The 23,269-nt window shown below is 55.5% G+C and overlaps 1 protein-coding gene across 1 annotated transcript in view; it reads left to right on the top strand.

The window, feature by feature from the left end:
• KLHL29 (kelch like family member 29) overlaps nt 1-23,008 on the top strand; it is a 143,327-nt gene extending 120,319 nt beyond the window's left edge. Inside the window, exons 4-12 of the mRNA XM_032592721.1 lie at nt 1,629-1,767; nt 10,462-10,664; nt 11,387-11,646; nt 14,065-14,263; nt 14,407-14,589; nt 14,797-14,977; nt 20,071-20,264; nt 20,623-20,767; nt 22,806-23,008. Of these exons, the coding sequence (XP_032448612.1) occupies nt 1,629-1,767; nt 10,462-10,664; nt 11,387-11,646; nt 14,065-14,263; nt 14,407-14,589; nt 14,797-14,977; nt 20,071-20,264; nt 20,623-20,767; nt 22,806-22,989 (1,688 nt within the window). The 3' untranslated portion in view covers nt 22,990-23,008. The remainder of the gene's footprint in view (nt 1-1,628; nt 1,768-10,461; nt 10,665-11,386; nt 11,647-14,064; nt 14,264-14,406; nt 14,590-14,796; nt 14,978-20,070; nt 20,265-20,622; nt 20,768-22,805) is intronic.
• The last annotated feature ends 261 nt before the right edge of the window (nt 23,009-23,269 follow it).

Raw genomic sequence — 23,269 nt, 5'->3', positions numbered from 1 at the left:
GTACCCTGCAGCTCCACCTGATGTGGGGTTGGTGGTGGTCAGTGAGTCGGCATTGCCCACACAACTTAGACCCCCTTTCTCACTGTCTGCCTTGGTCTTCAGCAGAACCAGAGCCCGGTATGTGCTCACAAAGAAGGGCCTGCCTGACACCAAGGCCCACAAGCCCCTGAGCTCAAGCTCAGGGATTTTCACCAGGCTCTGGAAAAGAGTGGGAGCCTCTGTCCCCATTTTGCAGATGTGGAGACAGAGGCTTGTCCAAGGACATACAGGTGTCAGGGACAGAGCTGGGCTCGGGAGCGCATCTTGACAGACAGCCAACGCTGGCCCATGTGGACAGAAATGACTGGTCAGTCTGCAGCAGGGCATTTTGGAAAGTAATTCCAGAACACCAGCCAGGGTGCAGCATAGACCTGGAGGGCTCAGGGTGATGGTAGGGGACTTGGAATCAGGGCTCAGTTCTGCAGACCACCCTCTTGTATTCATCTGCCAAAGAACATAACCCTTCCTGACAACAGTCTATGTCATTCTGGCCCAGAATCTGGGCCTCTGATGTCCAGCAACCAGCAGCTAGAGGGTCCAGGGGGCAGGCAGGCAAGGCAAGGCCAGTGAGAGTGTTGATCGTCTGAAGGCCCTAACTTTTGCAAGGGAAAGAGTTTCTCTAAACTAATCAGGGTAGCCATCGGGCTCTCTTCCTTACCCTGCTGAGCCTTGAGGTGGGTCTAGGAGACATCCCCAGGTTTGGAGCCCACAGGCCCAGGACACTCTCTGAACCAACCCCAGGTGGCCAAGACACCAGGCAAAGGTAGGTGTGCGTTAGGGCGGGAAGGCCCCAGAGGCCACTTTGAGACCTGCTGGGGCTGTAAGCCAGGCTCCCCGACGCCGAAGCCCCAGCTGAGGGTGGGCACCCTGAGAGAACAGCCCAGGAAACGGGAGGAGGCGCACACAGGTCCTACCTCTTGCCGGCCTTCCCCAACAGTTCCAGAAGTGTGCAATGGAAGGAAGTGCTCTCCAGGCCCCCATTCCACCCCTCCCTTCTTGGGGCCCCTCTCTAAGAAGCTCACCCCATGCCTTGACTTGAGCGTTTAACATAAAGGATGCTGTTTTTGCAGGTTTTGTGGTTTTTATTCCTTTGAACCATATCCAGCCCATCTTACATCACAATGCCATGCTTTACTTGGTATCAGATACATCAGCACTCATTGGCATTTGGAGAACTCGTTCTGTAGTTTTATAACAGTTTTTAGTTGTCTGTGATAATGTATTCTCTGTTTCCAATTGTCAGTATGGGAATCTTTTCCCCCAGCCTTTCAATTTCTGGGTTTGATTTTTTTTTTTTCTGTATTGTATTGTTTCGGTTTGTTTTTATTTATTTCTTTGTTTTCTTTCCTTTTTTTTTTTCCTTTGCTTTTGAAAGTTGTTGTTCCTTTGGTTATGTAGCCCCTCCCAATTGCTGCTTGTTTACGCATCGTTTGTGACTTCTTTTGACTGTCAGTGTTGAGCCAGTCTTGCCAAGAAACAGTATCAAGTATTTTCCTATTTCTCTACTTCTTGAAAGAAAAAATTTTAATTAAAAAAAAAAAAAAACTCTTAATGGGAACCTGGCCCTGTCTGTCTTCTCTGTTCTGCAGAAATGTTGAAGGAATTGAACCAGCAGCGCAGAGCGAAAGCGTTTACAGACCTGAAAATTGTTGTTGAAGGCAGAGAGTTTGAAGTCCACCAAAATGTTCTAGCTTCCTGCAGCTTGTATTTCAAGGACCTGATTCAAAGGTTTGCCTTCCTTCCAGCTGTGGTCGGGTCTGTTCCTTTGTAGGACGCTTTTGTGTCGCTTTTCTCCTCCCCTCTCTTGCAGGTTCCTGAAGCGTGACTCCCTGTCACAGAGCCAGTAGCCATCTCTCCCCCTCCTCCCCCTCCTCCGAGTGCCCTCTCACACACAGCCTCAGAGCAGCCACTGCCCCCGGCCTGCCCCACGCAGCTTTGCTGGTCACCCGGGGGCCACTGTCAGCAGTAGACGACACCCCGGCCCTGCCCCGAGGATCCCGAGTTCTCAGTGGCTCACAAGCCCTCCCTGAGATTAGGAGGACTGTAGACTCCACGTAGGCTCCACTTTAAGGGACCACTGCACACTGTCCCCACTGGTCGAGCACGGGGTCCCAGGCACCATCATCACTGCTGTCGATAGTGAACTTAACGCCAGGAAAGCACATCGACCAGATCGTCCCCCGCTGAGGAGCACAAGGTGCCGTTTTACACAGCTCGAGTCGGGGAGAAGAGACTTGTAGCCAAATCCTCATTCACGCTGCATGCCTTGATACTTGTACACTGAGCCTAAACCAGCGTTGTCTGAGCACAGACCACGTGTGTCCTAAACACGGTCTCTCTCAGCCTTTGCTCCCCTGCCCTCTGCCCTCTGCCCTCTGCCCCGGCTCTTTCTACCTGAATGAGTTTTAATGGTGCATGAGCATCTTTTTTTTTTTTCTTCCATTTTGTTGATTTTTTTAATTTGTCTGCTTCATACCCTCGCAAATGAGTCAGGGGCCACCTTCTAGCTCCTTAGTGAGGGAGAGCAGCCGAGGGGGCCAGCCCAGGGTAACGCTCCTGTCTCTCTCACCCATCAGCAGATTAATGCCGCTGCTCATTTTGCCTTGCAGCCTCTCCGGGGCGGACGCTGAGCCGGGACTGGGCTCAGAGTGAGAGGACAGGACCTCTGCTTGCTTCCCAATGCTGTGTTTGGACTTGCCAACTAACCCCAGAGTGACTGTGTTTTGTTTCAGGATGGCACACTGGCTGGCACCTCCTTTCCAATCTGTTGTGTCCTTTCACTTAGAGCTGAGCTGCCCGGCGTGCAAGCCCCGCCCAGCCACACTGGCCCCAGCCATGCAGGACGGGGCAGGCTCTTTGTGACTTCCAGTCTCATGGACAGCTTGGGTCTCCCGCCCCCAGTGCTTGGGTTCTCGCTATCCAAGCACAGGGGTCAGGGGCATGAGCTCTGGGGTAAAGGGGCACGTTCAGTGGCTTCTTCAGGCCAAGGGAGGTCTTTGTGCTGCCATTCTTGGCAAATTCTGGTACTGGCAGTGACCAGCATCCTAGGGCCTTGGTCCCTGCTGCAGACCAGCTGGAGAGCACAGAGCGGGCAGGATGCAGGGGCAGGTTGGTACTAAGCGATGGCCCAGCCCTGGGCTAGAATGATGCGGGCAAGAGGAGCACAAGAGCCATTTGAATGTCTTCAGAGAACTTACATGCAAAGCCAAACTTGTACACAGCAGAGAAGAGGACACCACTAGGTGGGAACCCAAAGTAGTGAAGCCTTCTTAGGCCAAAAAGAAAGAGGAAGAACATTCCAGGCAAGGGGTGGTTTGCTTGGAATGGTCTGGAATACAAGGAATGTTCTAGAATGTTCTAGAACGCTCCAGACAGGGGATGGGTTCCTGAAATGAAAAGCTGGGACAGAGACTGTCATGAGCAGTGTGGAGGGGAATATAGCCTTCGCAGAGATGGGTGTGAGCTGGGGTGAGATAGGCAGGCAACCCCTGACCCCTGGGGCTAGGGCCCTGGGCTTGGTCTGAGGATGTGAGGGTCATCAGGAGCAGGGGATGCTCACCTGAAGATGAAAGAACTGTGGGATATGCCTCGGTGACCCTAAGCGGAACTGATGGGTGCTAGAGCCAAGAGGCAGTCACTGGAAGGGAGAGGGCACCCCACTGGGAGCTAGGAGACCTGGGTTGTACACCTGACTCTGCCACTTGTCCTATGACCCCAGGCAAGTCACGTCCTCTCTCTCAGGCCTCGAGATTTCTCATCTGTAAAACAGGAGGTTGGTTCACATGACATCCAGGTTTCCTTCCAGCTCTGACATCCCAAGGTGGCGGTAAGGGGATGGGCATGGCCGGGCCTGCAAAGGCTTCCCGTGTGCAAGCCCTAGGACGTGAGAATGGTGAGATCACAGGGTGGAAGGTGGGTCCATGGACCAATGTCAGGGCAGAGCTGAGGGGGTGATGAATTAAGCAGCTGAAGGACGTCCAAGTAGACACATCTGGTAGGCAGCCACATAGAAGGGTCTGAATCCAGACAGGTTGAGGCCCGGGGAGACTCTTTCGGCATACAGGAGGGCACTCAGGGAGGAGGGAAGGCTGAAGCCAAGCCCAGAGACCCCCTGTGGTTGAAGGTCACAATGCTAACTTGCAGCCATTTCAACCTTTTACTTCCCTCAACTTGACCTTGGTGCACATCACCATTTCTGCCCATGGCTGCAAAAAGAGTCCTCTTGTGGGGAGGAAAGTGGACTCGCTACAGAAAGATGATTTCCTTTCTGGCCGTGTAAAATTCTGGAGAAGCTCACGCTCTCGCGGTCAGGGGACGGTTGACGTCACCAGGCCATTTCAGTCTGTGACCCTGGAGACTTGGTGTATATCAGCCAGGACGGCTCAGCGAGAGAAATGGAGCCCTGCCCACTGAGCCCGAAGCAGGGGCTTCCCTCTCGGGCGTCTGCACTACAGAAACAGAGGGAGTGGGCACAGTCTGTTTGTGGAACGTGGTGTCCCGGTCCTTACCTTCATGAGGGTCTCAGTGAGCACTGTCAGGGGTGGGTGGCTGTCCCGGGACCCGCAGACCCAGAGGCTCAGGCTGGACTCCTTTCCACCTCCGTCCTGGGGCCGGTAATGCGTTCACCACTCCAGCCCCAGCAAGGACACCGTCCCAGCCCCCAGCCTCGACCCCGGTGTGGACAACCTCACCCGGGGCCACAGGACAGACCTTAGGGAAACCAAGTCACTCGGTACTTTTCGCTCAGCTAACAAGCCGGAGCCCTTCCTGGGTGCCAGGTCTGGCCGGAAACGCTAGATGAGATGAGTCTCTGCCTCGAGGAGGCCCACAGCCTGCCAGGGGGAGCCTGTAAAGAAGTGTGAACGGGAGAGCAGACTGAGCACACAAATGGGGTTTAGCGGCTCACAGGCAAAGCACCTAACTGTGGTAGAAGAGGTGTTCAGGGACAGCCCCCAGGGAGTGGTGGCATCTGGTGTGGGTTTTAAACAAAGAAAGGAATTGGCCGGGCTGGTGAGTAGGACAGAGCCACTGCTGGCAGAGGAGGGAGAGAGTGAGGCCGGTGCCGGAGGTGGAGCCGGCTCGCAAGGCTTTGCTGGAAGCCCGGAGGGGCCACGGTCAGATCTGTGTTTCATAAGGATAACAACCGGTGAGCGGGAGAGCAGGATCTCAGTGTCCTCTCCTGACCAGCTCAGCTGCCCGTGAGCCCCGGGGCCAGGCAGATGTCCTGCCCGGAGCCCCCGTTCTCCAGGCCTCAGGCCGACTCCCCACCTTTGTCCACGTGTTCTTTCCTCACATGTGCACGTACCTTTAGTGTGGCTGCAACGACTTCTTTCCACTAGTCTTCCCTGACTGAGATTCAAACTCCTGTCTTTTTCCTCTGACGAGGACAAGACCCAGCCCAGAAGGAGACTTGTAGAAATGTCTAATGTCATCCTGAAAATCCTCCCGCTAACCCTGAGAAGCAGGTGCCATTAGTATCCCCATTTTACAGATGAAGAAATTGAGACCCAGAGAATTTTAAGTAAGCAAGTAGGTCCGGGATTGGAATCAAGGTCTGACTCCAAAGCTCATGCTTTCACCACCTGTTCGCTAACCTGGAGAAGAACAAAAATGTAGTCTTTATTTGTGCATGAAGTCTATAAGGAAAGAAAGTGAAACTTAGGGTTGACCATGTAGTCAGATGGGCAAGGAAAAAGGATAGAGAGCCTGTATGTGTGTGTGTGTGTGTGCGCGCGCGCGTGTGTGTACACGTGTGTGTGCTAGAAACACTTGTAAACTGGACATCAGATCTGCCCAAGAGAAGACATAATCCCCACCTAAAACAGGTACCTAAGTTGCAGACACTTGCCCTCATCCAAGGGGAGGCCGTATCCTCTGGAGTGAGGAGCACCGGAGGAGACTCCGGGAGGCCATCGGGAAGCTCGGAGCAAAGCTTGTGCTGAGATCCCCGGGCCTGACTCACCATCCCTTTGTTGCCCCATCTGAGTCCCTGCGACAATCAGGGGTGAAAACACGGCAGGAAGGGGAGCTGCGGCTTTGCCTTTGGATACTGTGAGGGATAGAGTGTTGCGTGACCACCACACCTCTCCTGCACCTAGGCTGGTGGGAGACCCCAGCAGGACTGAGTGGGCTGAGCCCCAGGTTTCAGGAACTTTGAGCCGACTAGAGCTAGTGGGGTTCTGTGGTGTGGTTGCAATCTCCCAAGTCCAGAGTCGCTTCTCAACCCTGCTGAGCAAGACCTGGGTCTGCCCTGGACTTTTGGGGGAGCCTATAAAGAAGTCCCTTCACTTATCCCCAGGAGCCGAGGAGCCCTCAGGGTCCATTTGTGCCATGAGAGGCATTGGCTGCACCCGGGTAGGCTGTGGGCCCCATCACAGAGGACAGGGGGCTGTCCTTAGAGATAGCAGAGGGAATGCCCTCCCTGCCAGTACTTCCGAACACGACCACAAGCCTGGGTGTGGGAGGAAATGTCAAGCCCCAGAGAAACTTGCCCCCTCATCATACCAAATAGGACAGAGACCTGGCATTCTGCCTTCTAGCTGAAACCCTCATCTCACAAAGTCTGTTGGAGCCAATGATTCATTCGAACTATATTCTCTTTTCATATTAAATAAAAACAGATGGCGACATTGATTTGTCCAAGGTGCTTTTCACAAGCCCCATGTATAGGCTCTGGGCTTCTCCATCTTTCTCACCAGGGGAAGCTAAAGGGATCTACCTAACTGAGTGGCATAGAGTCCAGATGTAGGGGAGCCCAACAGACTTTAACACAGTAGTCAGGCCATATGCTGCCTTTCACCTCCTTCCCTGTGGGGTTGGGCATTTGTGGGTGGCAGTCTGCCCCCTTTCCTGGCAGAACAGAGAGGTGTGGCCGGAAGACCACATAATAAGACGAGAGATTCACAGATCTCAAAGGCCAGCAGAAAAATTTAAGTCAGACCCATCGCCAAATCACCATGGGTGGGCCAGGGCTCACCCAGTGAGACTAGAGTGTGCTGGAGCAGGAACATGCCTGAGCTCCTATGCATGCGGTGGGATGGGAATCACATTGGAGGAGCGGGGTCATCCTCCTGAGCAGTCAGGATGCCATCCTCAGTCACCACCTGCTCCATGACGTCCCCCACCCACCACTGCCCCATGTGTCCCTCCCATTCTAGATCTAAGTTGCAAAATGAAAGCATATGATCACTGAGGTGTGTGAGGAGTAACGAAGGAGTGCCCTAAAATCTAGGGAGGGCAGTTCTTATCCAGGAGAGCAAATTGCTGATGGTGGGATCTCAAACCATCTCCTATTTGGGATGAGGCATTCCTGGCATGTCCACAGATCCAGGCCTGCCAAGCAGAGGGTGTGTCCCATACCTGAGGAGAAGGTGAGCCCAGGGAGTCTGGGTCTTCTGGCAGAACCCATGGGTCCTGTGTGGACGGGGCAACACCAACCTGCCCCACACTCCCACCCCCAGTGTTAGGTTCATGGCCCAACCTGACAAGGCTACCACTGCTCATTCCTGCCCTGCCCCATCTCCTTCCAAGGCCATGTCATGACCCAGACTACCCAGCAGCTTTCAGTACTCCATGTGGCTGAGTGGAGCAGGAGGCTTGGACCCCAAGAGCCAGCTTAGGACAGGGACAGAATGGTCATCTGTGGAGGACACAGCTTCCCACTGGTGACCAATGGCCACCCAAAAGAAGCAATGCCTCCCAGGGGATCCCTACTTATAGGGAAGAGGCCTAGGGATCACTGAGGTCTAGTCCCAAGACAGTCTGATGGTCAGCAATGGAAAGTGACCACCGGCTTCCCTTGGCCCCATGAACACCCATGTGGACAATGAACATGTATGTGCAGATGAGCTACATAAGGCCTCACTGCCTGGGGCCTCACCTCCTATAGATCTTGAGCTCAGCCAGCCAACAAAGCCTCCAGCCATTCCCCAAATGTCCTTTGCCCAGCAGCCCCCTGCTTTCCACAGGGGGCCTCAAAGGGGGCCTGAAGGAACAGCTATAGCCATGCATTATAGGGACAGTGGTTCTTGCCAACCCTGGACGGCACCTGCCATGGTCAACACCCCATATGCCTCCTCACATTGTCCCTGTACTCCTTGGCCATGTGGGCACCACTCTGTCCCCAGGACCCTCTCCCTGGCTCAGAATCTGGGTGGGACAAGCATCTCTCAGAAGCACAGCCATGCATGTGCCATCGGACTCATCACTCAGGGCCGTAGACTCCCCTGACGTTCCATCTGCCCAACACCCCTCCCACAGGGTGATGCTGAGGGTTCTCAGGGTCACATGTCACATGGACTTCAGTGTGTGTGTGTGTGTGTGTGTGTGTGTGTGTGTGTGTATACAGCTGAAGTCCACCCCAGCTCTTCACTGAACTGGAGCTTGTCTCCTGGGTGGACAGGAGGGCTGGCCTGAGGTGGGCACAGCAGTGGCTGGGGACCTTGGGAGAATGTGAGCAGCCTGACTTTGGCCCCATAAGCCTTGCCCTGGCTGTGGCCCAGCAGGACCTCTGCAGAGCATGAAAGGTGTGAGGAGGAAGGGCCAGGCAGTGGCATGTAGGAATGAAGGCAGAGGCAGCAAAGACCGAGTAAGAGGTTGACCAGATGGCCCCTGAGGCCTGGGGTGTTAGATTTCTGTGGTTTCAAGTGATCATATAATGAACTAGTTTTGTACTGAACAAAGTTACCCAAGCATGAAAATCTATCCCGACAGCAGAGGACTCGGTGTGTTAAGTCACTTGAAAAGTCACACACACTGTGTATGTCTCTGGGTTTGAGAAGAGCCTCTGCCAGCACCGTTCCCTGTCAGCTTTCCCTCCAGGCCTGGAGGCAGGGCTCCGCAGGCCTCCATCAGATGAGCCATTCCGTGGGGAGGGCCCAGCGTGACACCCTGGGAAGGGTGGCTGGATCACAGCTACATCTGTTCCCTGCCCCATCGTGTCGGTGTTTTAAAAGCACTTGGTGGCCAGGCCTAACTGGAGAGAATGTGGCTCTCGTGGTCGCATTTCAGACTCTCGCAGGGAAGGTGTTTTCCAGCCTCTGTCACATAAACTTTCCATGGGACTTCAGATGCCATCCAGTTCAACCCTCTTGTTTTGCAGAAGAGGAGCCTGAGGGCCAGAGAGGCAAGGTGGCGGCCTGTCAGTGACGGGGCGGGGGCACGCAGGTCCTCTAGCTCCCTGCCCACACAGGAGTCAGCCTCCCTCTGGGGCTAGCCTGCTTACTTCCGGACGCCTCCGCACCCTGGCTGCCAGCCAGGGGGGCACCCAAGGGACCAGTGACGAGAGTCTCACCCCAGCCTCCTCAGGACTGGGGAGGAACACAGAGGTCATTTCCCAGCCACGTGGCAGAACCCGGCCTCGGGCAGGACCAGGCTCCGTGCAGGAAGCAGGACCGGTCAGAGTGGCCGTGGTGGGGCACCAAGCCAATCATCTCTGAAAAACCTGCCTCCTGACTCTTAACGCTCTGGGTGTCTTTCCTCCTGGTCACTTCTGTGGCACTGTTATTTTTGCCTCATCTTATCTGTTTCCTTCCAGGTGCAGCTTTAGGGCGCGGCTGCCAGGCCTTAGGAGCCTTTGCAATGGTTTTGTATTTCTGTAGACACCAGATATAAACATATTTATATATTTGTGTCCCTCCCCTGCTCCCCCCAGTTCACAAGCCCGACGCACACTCTACACGCAGGCCACTCTGACCTCTGACCCCGTGTTCCATGTGGCAGGAGGGCCCCGCCCCGGGCCAGGTCCCAGGTCATGGCTGCTGGCTGTCTGTGGCGGAAGTCCTTGGTTGTTCCCCTTCCCCTCCCCCCCAGCTCTAACCATTCTGTCCGTCTATCTTGTCTCGTCCTCAGTTTCAAAGCAATGTCATGAAGGGCTTCCTTTCCATGCCTAAAAAAGGAAACAATATGTTTTTGGAAATAGGTGGGGTTGGAGTCAGGGTTCCGGGACGGCTTGGGGCGATCGAGGGACGGCTCAGGATCGGCTGTGTTCACGGCCGGTTGGGGGCCTCAGTCACACCAGGGGCTCTCCCACTGGAGGCGGCCGGGCCCCGGACCCGCCGGCCTTGTTTGGCCGGGACGCCCGGAGCCGGAGCCGGCAGTGGGACGGAATCGTATTGTTTCCCTTTGAGGCCAGTCCTGGTCCTCGTCCCCATCCACAGCTCATGCTTTTTGATTTGCATCTTTTTTTGCATGGACATGCCAAGTAGTGATAAGCAGGGTTTTCTGTTCTTTTGGGCGTCTCTGGTCAGACTCTTCTCTTTCAGATCCCGTGTAAGGTCGTTAGGTTCAGGCGTGTCATTGCCGTGTCCCTTGAGTCCTAAAATGAAGGGCGTGACCGAGGCGTGCAGGGAGATCTAGCCCTGTGAGGAGGCGGCGCTGTGGCCGCGAGGTGGCAGGTAAGAACACCCTGGTCTCTGTGCCTAGGTCGGTGCAAGACGGCAGCCAGTGTGGCCGGGAGAAGCTGGAGCTCGTCCTGTCCAACCTGCAGGCCGATGTCCTTGAACTGCTCCTGGAGTTTGTCTACACGGGCTCCCTGGTCATCGACTCGGCCAATGCCAAGACGCTGCTGGAGGCCGCCAGCAAGTTCCAGTTCCACACCTTCTGCAAAGTCTGTGTGTCCTTTCTCGGTGAGCCTGGGGGGTGGGGAGCGCATGGGTCACCTGGAGGGAATAGCACGGGTGGGCAAAAAATTTGTAAGCAGTGAGGATTCAGAGGGAAAGGCTGTGTGTCCACCTCAGGGTGGAGCTGGATTTCACAAGGCAGCTTGAAGATGAAAATTCAGATAACTGCACGCCCTGGCACAGACCTGGACGCGTCCAGGCTAGAATCGCCGGTAGCCAGATCTCAGGAGAGCCGGCCAGACTGATGCCCGGTCTAGAGGCCAGGTTGGGTGAGGCTGAGGCCCATGGAAAGTGGCAGGTGGGCATATGAGTGGTGTTACTGCTGGTGTGATTCTAAAATGGGAGCCTGTCACAGTTATAGAAGACACTGGAAGCCTCAGCGTGGCCCTTGCCCCCAGCCCAGGCCCAAGCTCTAAGGCTCACAGGCAGTGAGGATGCCTCCAAGCCCGGTACTGACACTCCATACCTCACGCTCTCGGTCCTTCTGCTGGGACCTGCGGGAGCAGAGGGAGGTCCCAGGACAGGAAGTATGTGACAGGGCAGAGGAAAACCCGGAAGGTACACCCACAGCTCCAGGGATACCGGAAATGGTCCTGTGGGGACCCTGGCTGCTAAAGGCAGGTCACAAGGACATGGACTTGGAGGGGGATCCAGAGTGTCAGGCGATAGGAATGGAGGGCCACCCTTCCAGGGCCCTGTGGTCAGTGGTCCTGTGCTCTTGCCCCCAGAGAAGCAGCTGACGGCCAGCAACTGCCTGGGGGTCCTGGCCATGGCTGAGGCCATGCAGTGCAGCGAGCTCTACCACATGGCCAAGGCCTTCGCGCTGCAGATCTTCCCTGAGGTGGCGGCCCAGGAGGAGATCCTCAGCATCTCCAAGGACGACTTCATCACCTACATCTCCAATGACAGCCTCAACACGAAGGCCGAGGAACTAGTATATGAGACCGTCATCAAGTGGATCAAGAAGGACCCCGTGGCCCGTGCACAGGTAGTCCCCCACCCCACCCACCCCTTCTCCCTGTGTCAGGGGCATGGTGCAGGGATGGCGTCTGGAGCAAGGGTGCAGGAAGGTGGAAGAGGCAGGACGGCCTGGTCAGACCATCCGCGGGGTGTACAGGAGCCCCGAGGCCCGGGCAGGGGGAGGCTGGGACTGCCACTGTGGGCAGCAGAGAAGCAAAGGGAGGGATGAGAGATGAGGGGTCAGCTGCCAGAGGGTTGGAAGGGCTGTGTCCCGCCTGAAGGAGACTCAAGCCAACGAGCGGCTGCAGGGCCCTACAGGGCGAAGCTGGTGCCCCAGGGCCCCTGTGAGCTCAGACCGGGCAGGAGGAGACCCCTCCCCCAATGCTCCGGTTATGGAGAGGGTGGAGGGCACCTGGACCAAACAGAAACCACGCCGGAGATGGGAATCCACTGCACACATCACAGGAGGGAGGTCCCTCAGAGGGGACAGCTGGGGAAATCGGAGCCAGGGTCCAGGGCAGAAGGAGAGGAGGGCAGGGTCCCCGGAAGGATTCCAGGATCCCCGGAATCAGAATTCGATCACAACCCAACAGGATCTTTGGGCCAGAAAGCACGTGCTGAAGGCCTTGCTCAGAATGGGACTGCCTCTCACATCTGAGCACCCCCCACCCCCAGGAGTTAGTATGGACACAGGTAGTTCTCAAGAGAGCTCAGAGTCCACCTGGAAAGCCGCACAGGAGGCCAGGGCCCACAACACCCTGAGGCAGCTGAGTGATAGAAGACAAGGGAACTTCATTGCGTGTGGAGCGGGAAGCGACACAAGGGAGGGAGGGGTGGGCCAGGCGCCGGCATCGGTAGCACGGGGCCCTCCACCCTGGCCCAGCCCCTGAGCCCAGGAGAAGGGCGTGCTCTGGTCGGATGGGGAGGGGGCAAGATTCATTTCTGGAGAACGCCGTCAGGTTGGGCAGCTATAATAGAGACTGCCCAATGCACTAAGGCCCCCAAATCTGTCTCCAGCCCAGACCTCCCAGTGTCTACTGCACACCTGTGGCCAGTGTCCCTCAAGCCCCTCTAATTCGTAAACCCCCAAAGCTACACACCTTCTTGTGTTGCTTCCTTCGATTCCACCCATTACCCAAAACAGAAGGCTGGATACCTCCCACACCTTCCACATCCATGGGGCCACACACTGCTGTCGCTTCGTCTCCTCGCTCCCTCAGGAGAGGACCGACTTTCTCTCCCCATTCAGGACCCAGATCTCACCAGCATCACTGCAGTCGCCTCCCACGCGGTTGCCCTGCTCCGGTCTTCCCCACTCCAAACTCATTCTGACCCTGCCGCCTGAGCGAGCGGTCTTCCTAAAGGACACGTTGGATCGTTTAATTTCTTTGTTTAAAGCCCCCGTGAGCTCGTCATCGACTCTGCAGGAAACACCACTCGGCCTCGGCAAGGGAGGCATAGGGGTGGTCAGGCTCTGGCCTCCACTGACTTCTCCAGTCCCCTCTCCCCTGGCCACCACACCCACCGCAACAAAGACCGTTTGCCCCTGACAAGAATAAGCTCCAGAGAATTCCCCACGTGCGCCGATCTCCCCACCCTTCCCATGCCTCTGTGTGTGCTTTTGGCGTCCTCCCTCCTCTCTGCCTGAGGCCTGCAGAAATCTGCGATCCTTCCACACCCAGCTCAGGCGTCATCCACTCCCACACTCCCAGACCCCCTAACTGTACTCCTCCCTGGAGCCCCCCTAGTGCCTTTTATGTAATGGATCCCCCCCCCCCATTTTACTGTGTACACCTGAAAGTCAGACACCAGGTCTTCCTGGGCTTTGCACCCCCAATAAGGAGGGTCACCAATGATTTGTTGGATGAAACTAAAGCTGAGCAGTGAGCAAAAGGTTTGCCAGGCAAGAGGGATTTGAGTCAGTCCACGAAAAGCCTTCAATGCAGGTGAGAGGGGCCAGGGGCCAGGTGCCGCTGAAGGGGTTTGTTGGCGCTGGGGAGACGCAGGTTCTGACGGGGGTGACTGGCAAGCTTCACGGTCACCGTCAGCCTTCCCGGGCCGTCACACCTGTTTTTGACTTCCTGCCCCACGTGCGCCTCACCAGGGATCAGAATGCTCGTTTCAGCCCCCCCGCGGCCTGGGGTGAAGCAGACGCCCGTGAGCTGGGCGGAGGCAGGAACGAGGTGCCGAAGAGGCAGACGGACGGTTCGCCCCAGGGTCAGCCGCGGCACACCCACCTCCCCCGTTCCTCTCCTCTGGCTGGTGGGAGCCCCCGCTCTCACCGTCTAGGCTGGGCTGAGCAGTGTCTACACTCTCAAGCCAAATACACACTGGAGTGCCCCCTGTACAGTACCACACCCCTCCTTCCTGTCTCCCCAATCCAACTCGGCAGGGGTGGCTCCGTCCGTGTAACCTCGGTCGATCCCGTGTCTCCCCCACCCTGCAGTATGCCGCAGAGCTCCTGGCCGTGGTCCGCCTCCCCTTCATCCACCCCAGCTATCTGCTCAACGTGGTTGACAACGAGGAGCTGATCAAGTCGTCAGAAGCGTGTCGGGACCTGGTCAACGAGGCCAAACGCTACCACATGCTGCCCCACGCCCGCCAGGAGATGCAGACACCCCGAACCCGGCCCCGCCTCTCCGCAGGTACCGAGGGACATGCCCCGAACTCCCCAAATGCAGGTGCCATAGGGTCAGCCCCACTCTGGGTGGTCCCTTCCAGAGGCACCAGGCGCAGAGGCTAACAGCGTGGGGATGTGTCCGAAGGCCGTGCATCTGTATCCCTGCAGGTGTGGCTGAGGTCATCGTCTTGGTTGGGGGCCGTCAGATGGTGGGGATGACCCAGCGCTCACTGGTGGCCGTCACCTGCTGGAACCCACAGAACAACAAGTGGTACCCCCTCGCCTCACTGCCCTTCTATGACCGAGAGTTCTTCAGCGTAGTGAGTGCCGGGGACAACATCTACCTCTCAGGTGAGGCCCCCCCAGGGCTGGCTTGGGGACCAGGCAGGGACTTCCTAAGGGCTCCCCTCCCCACACCAGGGCTAAGGAAAGCCGAGGCCCGGAAGCCTCTACTTTGCAGGTGAAGTCTTCTCTTCCTGCCCCGGGGGCCGGGCCTGCCTGGCCGTGGGCCCCGCCTCACTCCCTGCCCGCTCTCTGGACCTCCCGTACTGCTCACAGGTGGGATGGAATCAGGGGTGACGCTGGCCGATGTCTGGTGCTACATGTCCCTGCTCGATAACTGGAACCTCGTCTCCAGAATGACGGTCCCCCGCTGCCGGCACAACAGCCTTGTCTACGATGGGAAGATTTACACCCTCGGGGGACTTGGCGTGGCGGGCAACGTGGACCACGTGGAGAGGTAATGAGGCCACAGTCACGAAAGCTAAAATCACTTTGCTCCTCCACCCCAGCACCAACCCAGCCGAGGCCGACTGGAGACGGGACATTTAGAGGGCAATAGTCCCAGGCTCTTCAAACACGGCAAAGGGAGAGGACCGAGGGTGGTGAGAGGGAAGCAGGAATGATGACGGCTGGCCCAGCCGCTGAGATGGGGCACTCTTGTCCCGTTCAGGGGTCAGACAAGCTGGAGGCATAGTGGTGCAAAGGCACAGGATGGGCGCGGCTGGCCTGACTGGGCAGCTAGGAGGCGCACTGGCACTGGAAGTCCCAGCCCAGAGCGGCGCTGAGACATGGGGCAAAGCTGCAAGCAATGGCCCAAATGTGTGCCACGTCAGTGGCTGTGACTCCAGGTCCCTGCCGAGCGGGAGGTTCCACACCAGGGAGCCCCTTCCTCCCTCTTTCCCACACATTCCAGGAAACCTGCTTGCCACACGGGGAACAGTCACTGCATGCAGGTCTGGCCAACCGTCTGGAATTCTCTAGAATACAAAGTAATGGGCCGGAGAGCCATGCGTGTAAGCCTGCCCTCTGCTGGAAATCCCAGGCTGGCTTCCTCACTGAGGCCCATTTAAAACTGGCCACGCGTAGTGTAGGGATCAGGCGGAGGCAGAAGGGGCGTAGGCTGGAGGTGGGCACTTCGCGGGGTGCAAAGACCATCTTTTCCTTTGAGCTGGAGCCCACCCTTGCAGAGGACGGACACTGTGGGGAGAAGCCACAGAAAGAGCTCAGGAAGGCTCATGAGTCAGCAGCAAACAGGGGAGGCCTCAGTGCAGTCCTGCTCTGTGAGAAAAAAGTGCCCAGAGAGCCCCAAGTCAGACTGAGCTGCTCCCCAAGGACCGGCCCAGGAGGTCACAGCTCCGGTCCCCAGAGCTCTTTTTCCACATCCTTCCCACGTGCTTGCCCACCACCCTTGGCCCACGTCATCAGCTGTCACAGAATGCACATCTTCCCGTGCGGCAGCTTTCTGCCTGTGGACCCTCATGTACCCCTCAATTTGTATTTTTTCCCTCAGTGGCTAATTGGACACTTGACAAATGTTACAGCAAAGATAGTTTCAGAGTGAGACGAGCTCTGGATATTCACTGTGGGCTTTTAACTCCCCCAAGTGGAGCCCAGAGATGGCTCAGTAACAACATCTAATTGTCATATTGATTTGGAGATAATGGGGAATCCCTGTGTGGTTATGAGGATATTAATACTGCTGTTGAGCCCGGGTCACCCCTGATGCTGACAGCCTTCAGTGGGACCCACTGCACGGCCATCACGCCCCAAGCCTTCCAGAAGCACCAGCTCCCAACCGTTTGTCATCCAATAATAAACACATGAAAAAGGAGACATTTTCTATGTAGGAGTAAACTGAGCTAGACCTGTCATCCTGTCTTGCTTTTGTCAGCTATTTTTAATCTCCTAAGATGCTGATTACTCATTTTGCAAACTTATACTTGTTGATAAATACAGGGATTTGTTCAAGGATCAAATGCACGAAGAGGGGGGACAGGCTCCACTCCCCCTGGGCTCAAGAGCAATTCTCCAAGGCCTGGAAGCAGCCTGTACTGGCCTTCCCTGGGGGCTGGGCCTTCGTTCCACTGTGAAATACCCGCCCGCTCGAGCACAGTGTGAGCAAACCACCCCGGGAACTTTAGGAGATGGGGAGCCCCCCAGGACAACAGGGTGCCCGGAGCCCTTCCTCAGCCCTCTGGTAGACCTCTGGGTGGTATGCATACCAATGGGGTGGAGGACACAGGCAGAGGAGACGCGCACTGCTTCCCGAGGAACGGAACGTAGCTGGAGCCCCTTTGGGCAAGGATTTCTGTGCCACATGGTGGCGATGAGAATTCAGGGTGACAAGAAGGTCAGGGTAATGGGGACAGACACGAGGGTGCTTTGTTCCCCAGAAAGCGCTAATGGTACAAATTGCTCTTATATTGATAATGAATGAGATATATGGTACATTATAATTATATTACATTACTGTATTACAGGAATAGAGCAAGATTATATAATTATAGATTAAAACAACAGTGCCATAGACAAACCTGTATTATATCATTATATAAATAACTGGGTCTAATACTTCATAGCAATATATTGCACTAGCTGTGGTTACCGGATAAATGATAGCAGAGTGCCTCACTCCACAGGGTCATTTGCATGTCATTAGCATATCCTTCTCAAGCAGGAAGCTGACAGATTGAGCTGACGGAGGGCTTGTGGCTTGGCAATCAGCCACCTGGAATAACAAACTCTCGGGAAATTCGCATTTGGCGGAATGTGCCATTATACCGAAAGCCTGAAGACAGCCACATAATCTTCCACTGTCACCCAGCTCTTCTGCAGGAGCTCTTTGGATCTCTGCCATATTGGCTTAAAAAACAGATATCTGAACTTCTGACACTGTCCAAAAAGACACTTACTGCATTGCCTATTAAGCCACATATCATTCGACTGGGGCTTAACTGAATCAGTGCCTGCTGCCCTGTAAGGTACTTCAGCCGCTTCTCAAACCCGGAGTCTTCCCAGGCACAGAGCTGGACGTCCCATCCCTGTCCCCTCATCCCTGTCTCAGAGCCAGGAGCACCGGCTAAGAGAGGCCATCTTCTGGATCACTAAGCTGTGACCGTGTTATGGCCCGTGTCCCAGGGAGGCTGCTGGGAAAAAGTGGGCCCTGTGTGCTTCCCAGGAAAGGTGTGCTGGGAAAAACCCAGCCCACAGCGGAGGCCCCACCTGGGGTCTGGAACATGCGAAAGAGCCATGTGGTGAGCGGTAGATCGGCCACCAAGTGGAAGGTCCAGAGTGAATGCTGGTGAGACCAGCCCTCTAGGAACAATTAACAGAGACGCCGAGAACTGAGATCCAAGCTGTCCAGGAAGACCTCAGATAGCCCAGTTCCTTGGCTGATCTGCTCCATCCCCAATCTCTCCCCATCAGCTGCTTCCTGTCACTTTTGTCCCTGCCTTGTCCGGTACTCGCACTCTATCACTTCTCCATGTTCTTACTTTGCCACTTTGTCCTGTAGTACACGTGTCACAGATCTGTTCAGCCCTGACTCGTCCCCTTCTCCACGCCTACCCCCGGGGGCTGAACACTGGTGGAGAAAATCCAGTAGATTGGCCTCATGACAAAGTGAAGTCGTCCAACGAATACTGGGTCCTTCATGCTTCAGGGTCCTGTCAGCGGTTTCTCTCGCTCTCAAGAGTGTGTGGTTCTCGTCTCCTCCTCCCCGATCAAGGCTCTGAGCCCACAGATTCCAGTACTCCTGCCGGCACTGACTCCTACTTCACAGAGAAGGTGGAGCCCTCAATCAACAACTCTCTGGTGTCCCTGCCGTCATTTCTGCATATGTACTGACGCTCACGCCATCCTTGCCTTCCTCTCTCCCGCCCACACGGACACCACTTCCCTCTCCACTCTGGACCCTACCTGCATCTCCCCACCAGGAGCCTCCTTTGATCAGCCCTCCCCTCTCTTTCATATATATTTAATCTTTTTCTTATCCATTTGGCCTCCTTCCTGTCGACACATTAAACACAAGAAAGCCCTTCCCCCTAAAATTAAAACAAAACCCGTGGTATGCCGTAGCTCGTTCATACTGGCTCCCAAGAGGTGACTACTACCTTTATAGGAATTCTGCAAGCCAGTTGTTAGCTACAGGTGTTATTAAAAATCAAATCATATAAACTTAGAACTAAATAAGTTACATTAAAAACAAAGGAAATCCATACTCAAAACTCATCACTGCTTTTTTTTTTTTTTTTAACTATATTTTTCACTGTCTATGCTCTGGAGGTGATATGTCCACTGTGTCTGTATATGGGTATATGGTGGATATTCTGACTGGTAGTGTCCTCTTCCCAATGCCACATTCAGCCATGAGCCATCGGTAGCTTGAAATCAGCCAAGATGAGAGGATTTACATCACAGAAATCAGCAAGTGCTTACATATCAGGACTCTTTTCCCCTAGCAAGCTTGTTTTTAAACACTTCTCAGCATACCACCGACAAAAGCCATCTCTTAGCTCCATATGCCTTCTTAGGTCCCACCTTCTCTGCCCCTTTCCCAGCTAAGTTTCATCCAAGAGAAGTCTCCCCGTCGTGTCTACTGCCTCCCTCTCATTCACTTCGTGATTCACAACTAGCTCTTGACGAGAACGCCGGGAACCCGTCTGGGACTTCTTTGACCTCCTGCCATATCCCCCACCCGTGGAGCTGTGTGCCCCCTGTGCTGCCGCCACTTCCCCAAGGACCCCCCTCAGCTCCCCTCTTAGAGGCCAGCATTTCCTCAGAGTGCCCTCTGCTCCTCAGTCTTACTCTTGCCTACGCAGCCCCTGTAAGCTCCTCTCCCTTCAGTTTCCAGCTCTGTGCCAACAGCGACCCCACGGCTGCACATCTAGGCCACAGATCCGTATATCCAACGGCCCACTGCACATCCCCGGTCTGTTACCCACAGATGCCTTAAACTCCCCATGAATAAAACAGAAATCATCACTCTCCTCCAAACTCCCCAACCTCGATTCCCTGTCCCCCGGGTAGCACCCCCTCCATCCAACTTCCCAAGCCAGAGACCCTGAGTCATCCTAGGTGACTCTACCTTCCTTAACGGCAACATCAATTAATGACTGAACCCTGTCAGGTCACCTCTCCTGTTCCCGCCTCCTCTCATCCTTCCCTGGTCCAGCCCACTGTTTCCCCAGCTTCCAGCCCAGAACCTGGGTAGACAGGAGATGCTCAGTGCAGAAGCATCAGACAAAAGGGTAGGAATGAGCTGGATAGAAAGGGATACAGGGGCCTAGAAGCTGGGGAGCTCTGTGTGAGCAGAAGAATGGAGACCAGAATCTGCACAGAGGCAAGAAAGAGCCCACTGGGGTTCAGGAGGAAGGCTGAGAGGGCTAGTTTGGGCCAGAACCTAGGTGATCTCAGGCTCTGCCAGTGATGCCAAGGGCAGGAAGCAAATGCTGGTGCCCCTCCCCGGCAATGTCCACTGCCTTGGTTGTCGCCCCTGCTCTGAGCAAGGCCCATCTTTGACACGGGGCTCTTTTTGTCCTCTCTCGACAGGTACGATACCATTACCAATCAATGGGAGGCTGTGGCCCCTCTGCCCAAGGCCGTGCACTCCGCAGCAGCCACAGTGTGTGGCGGCAAGATCTACGTGTTTGGTGGTGTGAACGAGGCAGGCAGAGCCGCAGGCGTCCTACAGTCTTACGTTCCACAGACCAACACATGGAGCTTTATCGAGTCCCCAATGATTGGTAAGAACCAGCTTTCTCCTCAGTCTGGGGCCAGTGCAGCATCCCCACCTCACTGTTTTATCTGTCTCAACATCTTAAGCCCAGAGGTCGAGCTAAGGCTGCAGACCCATGGCTGGGGGCTGGGAAGGGGAGGCAAACCCCCAGCCCAGGTGTAGCTGCTGATCCCACTACCGGACAGAGGGTGAGCTAGTCCGTGTGCCAGATGCCTGCCGGCCCCGGGCCTTGTCCTGGGGTTAACCAGCGACACTGGAAGTCCTTCCAGAGCCCTTCCTCTGGAGGGCCTGCTGGCAAAGGAAAGGGTGGGGAGGGAGAGGCCAAGAAGAGATGCCCTGACCTGCCAGCCCTGCTCTTCTCACAGACAACAAGTACGCTCCCGCCGTCACCCTCAATGGCTTCGTTTTCATCCTGGGCGGGGCTTATGCCAGAGCCACCACCATCTACGACCCTGAGAAAGGGAACATTAAGGCAGGCCCAAACATGAATCACTCTCGCCAGTTCTGCAGGTGAGGGGCGGCAGTAACTCGGCTAGGGTTGGGGAGGCGGAGGGCAGGGAGGGAGAGACGACGGGAGAGGTTTGAGCACAACAGCGATTGCCCGCCATTCGATGACCAAAGCAATTCCCAGGCCCAGAGAGGCAGCCCCCTCCAACCACAGGTATGGATGTTAGTGCCAGGGCAGAGTGGGAAGCACCCAAGGGCAGCCCATGGCCCACAGGCCCAACCCTGTGGCTCCAGCTGACCCATCTCAAAGCCAGAAATGGAGGGCTTCCTACAGGCACCAGCCCCATGTCCCTCGAGGCCACACCTCCTGGGTGCTATGAAGACAGCTCTCCCCCAGGACCACCTGGCACATCCATCACAGACAGGAGGCGGTGCCAGGCCAGAGCCGTGCGATTCCCTACATGGGACAAGGGGCTTTTCAAGGAATGCTCTGAACCAGGGAGCTGTACAAGGCACAGCTGACTGGGCAGAAACCCACACGGCCCAGCCCCCACAGGAAGAGAAGGGTCACCGTCAGAGTGTGCTTGTTTCCCAATCTGCCTGGCCCCATGGCCCAGAAAAATTAATTAATTTGGGCAGTGAGACAGCACAGCCTAATCTTATAGCCCCATCCTTTCCTGGGCTAAGAGGAACAAGGTATGAAAAGGGGTCCCAGAAACCCCATTTTCAACATTTCCATAGCAGATCTTTCCCGAAGATATCTTGTGCCCATGCAGAGGTAATCACCAAATCCTCAGTGCTGGTGTAGCAAAGCTAGAAAAGTTGTAACCGACAACTAATGTGTCAGATGACCTTGGACAAGTGACTTCCACTCTCTAGGGAAGTTCTCCTATTTATGAAACAGGAGGTTGGACGAGAGAACTGCTAAGTTCCTATTAGCTTGGAGATTCAACAGTTCTCGAGCCTTTCTCCAAATGGTGGCAGTGCACAAGGCCACTCTGACCACACTGTCAGAAATAAGGACAACTGGAGTTTGAGCACGGCTTATGGGGAGGATGCCTGTGCCTCATCTGAGACCAAAAGTGGGCACAGAAAGACTTAATGCCTGTGGGTCTTGCAAGAGAAGCAGGGTAAAGATGGGCCACAAAGGGGAGAAATGTGAGGGGCCCAGGTGGCAAGGAACCACAGGGGGTAAGGCTGGAAACTTCAGGTAAGATGTCTGGACTGACATCTTCTGTCCCAGGCTCAGAACTTCAGAAAGAGGTGGAGACTTTGAAAGGGTATGTGTTCAGCTTCAGGGAACAGTCAAGAACACATGGCCAGCAGCTGAAAGGAGGGAGAAAGCAGGGCTGGGGACGCGGACACAGCTGTACATGTGACAGGGTGGTGAACCACACAGTAAGACAGTAGTACGTGCAGACAGGAGCAGGATGCGGTGTTCTCACAATGGGAACAGCTGACTGAGGCAACAGCACCAAGGCAGCATAGCCTCTTACAGGAAGTTGGCCCAGGCTGCTGCGGTAACAACCCTACAGAGGGTGCACCGGCCCTCGTGGTCGTGGGTGGGCAGCAGCATCGAGTCACTCGCGTTAGGCAATCATAGCAGGAAGCTCTGGCTATGAGCGCCTTGGCAAGGGCGAATTTCTCAGTCAAGTAGTCAATGTTCAGCTATGGCTTAGCTCCTAATTATCCTGTCTGCTATCATGCAGACGCATGTTCTCGTCCCGATTTGAGCAGTACGAAGTCTCTGTGTGGACAAGACAAGCTGCTCAGCAGACACTCGGAGAACTGATTCGAGGGCCATACACAATCATGGCTGTTCTCCTAGCTGTCTTTAGGCTGTCTGGCAGGTCCTGGGATGCCCACCATACGTGTCACCCACAACACAGAGGGTCGTGTGAGCACGCTACCCATCCTGTAGACGGGCCCTACAGGAAAGGTGTTTTTCTTATACCAGCTTGGGTCACAGGGCAGCGAGTCTTGCACAAGGTGGGAGAGGCAGCTTGCACCAGGACAGGGTATTAAGAATCCATCTCCAGGTCCAAGGTGGAAGCTAAATGGCTAATTCTCCGCCCCCCCCCCCCCCCACTTTCCCCAACAGCGCCGTGGTGCTTGATGGCAAGATTTATGCAACTGGTGGCATTGTTAGCAGTGAGGGGCCTGCCCTGGGCAACATGGAAGCCTATGAGCCCACGACCAACACGTGGACCCTACTCCCCCACATGCCCTGCCCTGTGTTCAGACACGGCTGCGTTGTGATAAAGAAATATATTCAAAGCGGCTGACATCGGCAGAAAGCCCACGTCGAGTCTGGACAAGTCGGGTGAGGCAGATGCTACTCACGGTGATCAATGTTCAGCAACACCAATAAGAGGCCGATAGACACAATCGAAGAAATCACTGCGCTAAACATTTTGAATACTCTCTACATTGAATGTAGAAAATCATCCTCGCCTTTGGGGGAAACGGGGGCATAGCGCTCCGAGCAGCAGGAACCACAACCATCCAAGGAGCTGGGCCGAGGGCTGGGGGGGGCTCCTGCAAAGGCACTTGCTCTGAACGGAG

This window comes from Lynx canadensis, chromosome A3 (genome assembly GCF_007474595.2).
Source record: "Lynx canadensis isolate LIC74 chromosome A3, mLynCan4.pri.v2, whole genome shotgun sequence".
NCBI lineage: Eukaryota > Metazoa > Chordata > Mammalia > Carnivora > Felidae > Lynx > Lynx canadensis.
The sequence above is the reverse complement of the archived record's forward strand: the minus strand, read 5'-3'. Positions and strand labels throughout refer to the sequence as shown.